Source organism: Buceros rhinoceros, unplaced genomic scaffold, assembly GCF_000710305.1.
Source record: "Buceros rhinoceros silvestris isolate BGI_N320 unplaced genomic scaffold, ASM71030v1 scaffold10410, whole genome shotgun sequence".
NCBI classification, from domain to species: Eukaryota; Metazoa; Chordata; class Aves; order Bucerotiformes; family Bucerotidae; genus Buceros; species Buceros rhinoceros.
The window spans coordinates 718-8,489 of NW_010391309.1; the positions used below are offsets into that span (position 1 = coordinate 718).

Sequence of the window (7,772 nt, forward strand, 5' to 3'; positions counted from 1 at the left end):
GCAACACTTCAAAAGACACGGGAGCTGCTTCACTGCATCAGAGGCTGTAGACTGGCTCCACGAAGTACTAAGGAATAACAGTAACTTTGGTCCTGAAGTGACCAGACAGCAGACTGTTCAGTTATTGAGAAAGTTCCTCAAGAATCATGTAATTGAAGATATAAAAGGGAGATGGGGATCTGAAAACTTAGAAGACAATGGTGTGCTATACAGGTACCAAAATGAACAGCAGTTGACAGAGCTCTGCGGGTTCAGGATGTTATTTAAAACTCTTAACGAGCAGATTCTCAAGAATAGATTGCTTTGGGTTGAGCAGTTGGGCCGAAAATGAATAATTAGCACCCTCTTACTCCACTCATGGATTCACTTTCCTCTGACTTGCAGTGCAGACCACACACCCTGTGCACTGAGGGCGGTTTCCATGCTTTTGTCTGGCCACGTTTTTCACTCGTGTGTGTGCTCGGGAGGGGAGCCAAGGAGATCTCACGGGAGTGGCTCTGGGCTGTGCTGCCACTCCCGTGGTTCCTTCTCCTGTACCCTCACTTCAGATTCTGCTGTCAGTGCTGTGTAAATCTCTGACTGTCTCCAGCTTGGCTTGTGAATCAAGAAGAGTAGCCCAAAGCTAACTTATAATATGATACTGTTAAACAGAGTTCTAAAGAAAAAAAAGCCAGTGTTTTTCTTCCTAGTTCCCTGAATCTCTCCAGAGTTGTGTGGAATTATAGCATATGGTTTTGGTTAAAGGACTTATTTTATATCCAGTCTACTCTAAATGCATTTAACATCTCTCCTATTCATTACAGATTTCCCTCAACATCTCCAGTTAAACCCCTGCCAAGCTCGTGTCCATCCAAAGAGAACTTGGACAGCTTCTCTAGAGACAAAGAAAGACTCTTTAAACTGCCACATTTAGCCAGGAGGACCTTTAAAAAACATGAGCTTCTACAGTCTCTGGTAGTAACTTCTGTTTCTCACATAATTACTCTTGCCATGTATTTTCTTTATTTTAAAAAAAAAAAAACCAAACCCGGAAGTAATCACCTTTTAGTGACACTGTTCTGTTGTGTCCTCTTCCCTTCGAGCTGAGAAAATGAATGGGTAGGTTCTTCTAGGCGGGGAAATAGAACCTTTTTGTAGGCACAGCAGAAAGACACAGCTCTATGGTGTAATGAAGCATCTTGATGTACTGTTTCTCCTCTTTGATGTACAAAAAGGATTTTATTAAATAACCTGTAAATAGTCAAACAATACACACATGTGGAATCACATCTGCAGGGTTGGAAATGCCAGCAGCAAGTGAAGGCATTGTGCATTAAGAGCGATCTTAAAACTGGGTGAAGCTGTTCCTTCATTGCCAATCAGGTCCAAAGTTTGTCTCTTAATCAGAAAGAAAGGTCATTTCACACCCACCGCGTGCTTCCCCGCTGCAGTATAGGGCCGATTTCGTATCGGGGAGTTTTAATGGTGTCGGTAGCATCCTGTGTCACCGGTATGGGAGGTTTCTTGTTGTCTTTTGGATTGTGGTGGTTGTGCAGCAATCTCCCTGCTACAGTATTTTATTAAAGTCCTGGGAGGGCTGGAAGATGGAGTCCTAGAAATGGACAATATGTTCTTATTGAGGCTGAATTTTTTTTCACTGAAGACAAGTAAAAAGCACAACTTACTTGACTGTGCTGCTTTCTGAAAAAGATTGAACAGAAGTGTTTGGTCCTTTGTTCTTTAGAGATCTGTGTGTGTGCACATAGTGTCTGAATTTAGATTGTAGCCCTAAAGGAGGACTCTTTGGCCGCTGGTCCATTTGGATTTGATTGCGTTTCTGTCTGTCAGACTGCTGACTCCAGAGCTGATCAGGTCTCTCTCTCTAGTGCCCTGTTTGTGTTCAGGCTGGCTACACCGACCCTGCAGTGCTGAGGCGCTTAGGGCTATTGCCTGGATCGGGGTTTGGAATTGAGTGTTCTGCAGGATGCCGTAGACTTCTGGGGGCAGTTTTTGCTTAATTTTGAATTCTCTTTAGAGACTTGTTCGCCTTAATGCTATAAACCACCATTTTCAGGAAAATTTAGAAAACCCAAGCCTGGATATAACAGAGGAAAACAAGGACGACACGCTGCATAGGAAGGAAATAAGCCAGGAATATGTGCAAGAAACTTGGAGAAATATCATTCTAATACAGTGAGTAACACATCGTAAAAAGCTCCTTCTCTTGTATGTGCTTTGGGTGAGCAATGGCCCCATCCAGCTTTTGCCTCGCAAATTTTTTTAGATGTTTAAAAAAATGTTCTCAGTTGAGTATTTTTTACCAGGTACTGTATACACATGCTGTCTAAAGGCTTTATTACTGTTGGGCTGTTGCTTATTAGAGATTTCTTGAAAATTATTGTTGCTGGTGCTGAAGTATGCTTTAAGCACCCTTTTACACACCCTAATCCTCTTTCTTACTCATTTTTGACATTTGTCCTTCTGGAAGTGAGAACGTATTAAGCAGCAAACCAGCTTATTGAGTAACTGGTGTTTGACTGGGAAGAACTGGTTTCATTTGTTACCAGCAGACAACATCTGCTCTTTTCCTCCCCCCAGTTTGCAAACCATTTTAGGGCTCCCATCTTTGGAAGAAGTTTTGCAGCCATCACAGATCGTTCCTGAGTACGTCATGTACAACATGACCCACACGAGCAAACACGGTGTCGTTATTTTGCAGGACAAATCAGGTGAGTTTTTCTGTTTTTTTCTAAAGACCTTTAGAAAATTGAATGGTGGGATTTCAACAACCCGTAAATCATTAAAGTCCTGTATTTCAAGGTCTGCCTGTTACACTTCTTCCCCAAACCAGAGTGCGGTTCGGTATATTTGTCTCAAAGGTTTTTTTTTTTTGTCAGTGTGTTGCATTCCCTTCTCCATCACACATGCGTAGCAATATTAAAAAAATTAGTTTTCAATTGGATCTGGTATATTTATTCCATATGAACCATTACTGAAATCAGTTCTGAAGTGTTTGGGGTTCTTCACAAATAATGTGCCTGTCTGTTTATTCTAGAGGACCTCCCTCACTGGGTGTTGTCAGCTATGAAATGCCTTGCCTACTGTAAGTCACCAAATAGCTTTTAAGTTCCAGAAACCTATTTTGAGAGTTCAAAGTGAAGTACATTTGCATGTTAAGATCAGTGGTGATGTTTTGTTTTGGAAATTCAACTCACCAGAGTGCTTTGATGTGTTGAGAAACTGGCACATTGCATTATTGCCTGGGAATGTGGCACAGCAGCAGTGAAGAGAGCTTTCTCTTGGTGAACCAGCTGAATAGAGTCACTGAAAAGAGGAAGATCATTTATTGTCTTGGTGTGGAACAGCTGAGGTGTTGAAACTGAGCACAGCTCTGCTGTGGCTACAGAGACTATTTTACACTATTTTTGCTTACAAATGGTTCAGTGCTGAACTAAACAAAATATTTGTGTGCTGCTACATGATTCTGTTCTTGGGAAACAGTCATTTCTACAAGAACCAAGTTATGTTGATTTTTTTTTTAATTTCTTATTATAATGGAATTGTGTTTTGGTAGTTTTTTTGTATGTGTGAATTTTCTTTCTTCACCTCTTTTTAGGGCCTAGAAATAATGACATGAGCCAACCCACTTACAGCGGGTTTGAACGAGATGTGTTCAGGACAGTTGCTGACTACTTTCTCAGTCTCCCCGAACCGTTACTGACTTTTGAATACTATGAACTTTTTGTGAATGTTTTAGGTACGTATGAGTTTAGGAATAATTAGCGCAGGCTCTAGGTTTATATCAACCAGGGAACAGAACTGTGATGCAAAGCAGACCCTGAATCTGAACGGCAGCTTGAACCTGAGGAAGATCATCAGTGCTCTCACCCCGTATGACAGTATCGATTGCAATGAGGTTCTGTCTCATAATACCCCACACGAATTGCTGTTGGAGCTAACGTTTTAACGTGCTATAACCATCATGCAAAGAGCGGTGCTTGTTCCTCTCTGTTCCTCACTGCTGCAGTGGGTTAACTTTATTCTTGCATGTTGGTTGCATTTACCTTGTTGGATTGCTTTCAGACTGAGCTAAGTTTTTCTTTAGGTTTTACTAACAGTCAGCTATAAGTTAGTGTCTTTATCTGTTGTCTGCTCTGTTCAGTTAGCAACTGTCTGTCTGAACATGTTCATTTTTGTACCACTTGCATCTTAATTTGTATTTCATTTTCTGATAGTTATGTGTGGCTACACCACAATTCCAGATAAATGCAGTGGAAAGCATTCTGTCCAAGATGAGAAATGTGACCCACAGCCTTCAAAAATTCTTCATTTGAACTCTTTCAAGTCAACTGAGTGTCTTCTTCTAAGCCTACTTTGCAAAGAGCCTGACAAAAAGAACAAATGCGATGCTTCCAGGAAGTCGTCTTCCAAAGAGCTAATTGCTCACAAGCGAGGTGCAAAGACACTGCAGCAGTGTAGGCAAGGCAGCACTGACAGTCTCTTAGGAGGAAGCTGTCAAAATCTGTCAGGTTTCAGGAATGATCCAGATCTGCCTCAAACATTTAGGACAAGGTGTTACTCTTTGGAAAGAATTGGAGACACTACTTCAAGTGTAGGTACTAAAGGAGACTCTACTTCCCTCAGACGAGGTGACGTGAACACCATCCTGGGCACCAGAAATGGACAACAATCACTACCGAAGGAGTGTCAAGCGAATCTGGTATCGGAGACTGGTTTTGATAACGCAAGTCAAAAACGAACCAACGGGATCCAGAAAGCGTCTGCTTCAACTCCTCAGGATAAAGCGCTGTTCAATGAAAACCAGAGGACAAAGGAAATATGCAGGTCTCTGAGTTTACTTGGCCAGAGGAACTCCAAGAGCTGCTCTAGCATTAATATACCAGTTGCTGAAATCACCGTAAAGCCAAGCCCCCTTTGTGGGCAAGGAAAATCAAATACCTCTGGTGTGGCTGCTTCAGTGGATGTCAGGACTGAGCTTTCTGCTATCACCATCAAAAAGAGACTCTGCAAAAGTACCACAGAACTCTCAGAATGTTCTTTCACTCACTCTTCTTGTGTGTTGGCTGGCACGCAAAGTAAGATGGCTTTCTAAGGCATGTCATATGGGCTCACGGTGTGACTAACTCCTCTCTGCTTCCCTAATCTTTGGCACTGTTGCCTATAACACAAGCTGTGGGGGTTTAAAAATATCCCCATTGCTAAACTGCACTGTGTAAAGGTGGCCCTTTGTACTTTTGCTAACTACTAGTAGTGTGAGGAATCTCTGGAGCCTTAAACTCGGGGTGTTGGTAATTCACCTTCCTGTTCAGGTAAGAGATAAGTCATTCTGATCAAAGTACTGCCTGCGGGTGAGGCAGGGAACGGGCATAAATCTGCTGGTTGGAGATGTCCTCTTCAGGTCTTTGAAACACGTTTTCTGGAAGTGCTTATAGGAATAAGTGTCATTTTGGAATAGGATCATGGTCTTAATGGCACCAGCAGTTTATCATGATGGAGCAAGTTGAAGATGGCCACGCAAAAAAAAAAAAGCATCCCATAATGTTATCTACCATGTTACAGCTGATTTCCATGAAACACAGATGATTGTTGTTGAAGGAATGTTCCTGTACTGAGATAAAAACATGCTGAAATCTGGTTCAAGTCCTGATGTCTCCTGTCTTCACCATTACCTCACAGATCTCCTGCAGCCTCACTTAGAACGCATCGCTGTGGAAGCACTGCAGATATGTTGTTTGTTGCTTCCACCACCAAACCGTAGGAAGATTCAGCTCCTGATGCGGATGATCTCTCGGATCAGTGAGAATGTCGACATGCCTCGACTGCATGATGCAATGGGCACGCGCTCTTTGGTAAGAGAACCACGAGTGCAGAGTGTCTGGTGTTTCAAGAGTCTGGAAGCGGTGCTGAGAGCGCGAGCAGTGTTTGTGCTTGTGGTTCTTGTCTCAGTGCAGTTAGTGATCAATGGGCAGACTGTTCATCTCCAGAATCTTCACAGAAACCTGACTTGAACCAAGCACTTTGGCTCCATCCTAATACATTCCAAATATTGCTGTTGCTTTTGTTTACTTTGGGAGGAGAAGGGAAATAGTTTCTTAGAAGAAAGATCCTTCAGTCAGAGTCAGTTTCTTGCCCAACTGCTGTTTAACTTCAAAGGTGTTGGCAGAGTGTCTGTAGAAAAACCTCTCTTGGACTAAACTTTGTGAAGTTGATAAAGGCACTTCCAAAGCAGTTGATTTTCTGCTCAGTGAGTTTACAGGCTAGCTCCAAGGTCTGAATTCAAGCTTTTGCTAGAACAACTAAAGACTTTTGTCAACAAGATTAAATAAAACAACAAAGTACCTGCACACGCTAATTTAAAATAAGCCCGCTAAAAGCTGGGACTCTATAGCTGTAAAACAGGTTTTAAAGCAATTTAAGCTGGATCTTGGTGTGCAGTTAGATCTCGGTTAGGCTGGCCCCCAGGGTTTCTACCATCTCGCTTTGAGATGGTCAACTGAAGATGGCCCCTTCTCTGCCAGGGAAGAGTTTTGCTTATTATTACCTCTTTAAAATAAGTGTTCTGAACTGAAAGTCCTGTTCCATTCAAAAAAAGTTTCAATCTAATGTTAAAAGAAGTTTCTTTATTTCAGGTGAGCATTCCTGACTTTAGATGTTTGGAGTTTATTCCTGATTTAAAGCAATTTTAATGACAGTTGGTATTGGAGAATTCACTGGCCAGACAAATCCCTCAGTTGATCATGTGCCAAAACTCTTCCAGATGATCCAGACCTTTTCCCGCTGTGTGCTGTGCTGCGCAGAAGAAGTAGACCTGGACGAGCTGCTTTCCACCCGATTGGTTTCATTTCTAATGGACCATCACCAAGAGATATTTAGAGTCCCAACTTACCTGCAGGTCGCAGTGCGAGATCACATAGAACACGTGAGGGCGGCGCAGGTTGGTGGCATCGGTCCAGCTGCTGATTGCAGGGTGTTGTCGCTTCTGAAGGCAGGAAGGGAAAACTGCCAATAAAACCACGATGTTTTGAATGCAAACTTGTATTAAACTGATGCATTGCAGATTTCAGCAATGTTATAATGTTTTATTGGAAATCGTGGTGGTGCTGTCGGGACGCTTGGCTGTTTGTTGGGTACCTTCTTGCTGGAACACTCCATCACTGGAGTATCCACAGAGCTTCTCCAACTCTTGTTTCAGTGCAAGTATCCAAAGGAGGAAATTGGGGCCATATTGCCAACGTATTCATACTGCAAACAAATAACTCCTGAGGAGTTTGAGGAACAGAAGGTTTCTACCTCTCAAGCGGCAGTGGCAGAGCTCTTGGAGAACATCATCAAAGATAAAAACTTGTCTGTAAAAGACAAAAAGAGAAAGTTGAAACAGGTAAGAAACTTGGTGGATATCTCATCTGCTTCTGAAAATGCCTCTATGAGGGAAAGATCTCAGTCACTCACCCCTGGTACAGAACACAAGCAGACTGTGGTAGGAAATGTGTGTTTTGGAGACCAGAGCTGTTGAGGGTGTTATGATTGCTAGGAGTTTTGAAGATGGTGTCTAATACAGCATTTGATGCTGTCTGGTGGCAGCAGTGTTCAAACAATGGCTGAACACAATAATGTTACTCTGAGATTCTGTGACCTAATGGAAAGCAGTATCATTTAGGTTGGAAGAGGCCTTCCAGCAAATCAAGTCTCCCTGTTCCCCCAGCACTGCCGGGTCCCCACTGTCCCCTGTCCCTCAGCACCACCTCCACACGGCTGGGAAACCCCTCCAGGGA

General features: G+C 42.7%; 1 protein-coding gene across 1 annotated transcript in view; it reads left to right on the plus strand.

Annotated features, from left to right (window-relative positions):
• Positions 1-4: 4 nt before the first annotated feature.
• Positions 5-7,772, plus strand: part of DEPDC1 (DEP domain containing 1) — a gene marked incomplete at its 5' end in the record, with an annotated part of 10,060 nt that continues 2,292 nt past the window's right edge. Inside the window, 9 exons of the mRNA XM_010141074.1 lie at positions 5-213; positions 804-954; positions 2,054-2,172; positions 2,578-2,708; positions 3,035-3,082; positions 3,596-3,736; positions 5,677-5,849; positions 6,758-6,934; positions 7,193-7,378. Of these exons, the coding sequence (XP_010139376.1) occupies positions 5-213; positions 804-954; positions 2,054-2,172; positions 2,578-2,708; positions 3,035-3,082; positions 3,596-3,736; positions 5,677-5,849; positions 6,758-6,934; positions 7,193-7,378 (1,335 nt within the window). The remainder of the gene's footprint in view (positions 214-803; positions 955-2,053; positions 2,173-2,577; positions 2,709-3,034; positions 3,083-3,595; positions 3,737-5,676; positions 5,850-6,757; positions 6,935-7,192; positions 7,379-7,772) is intronic.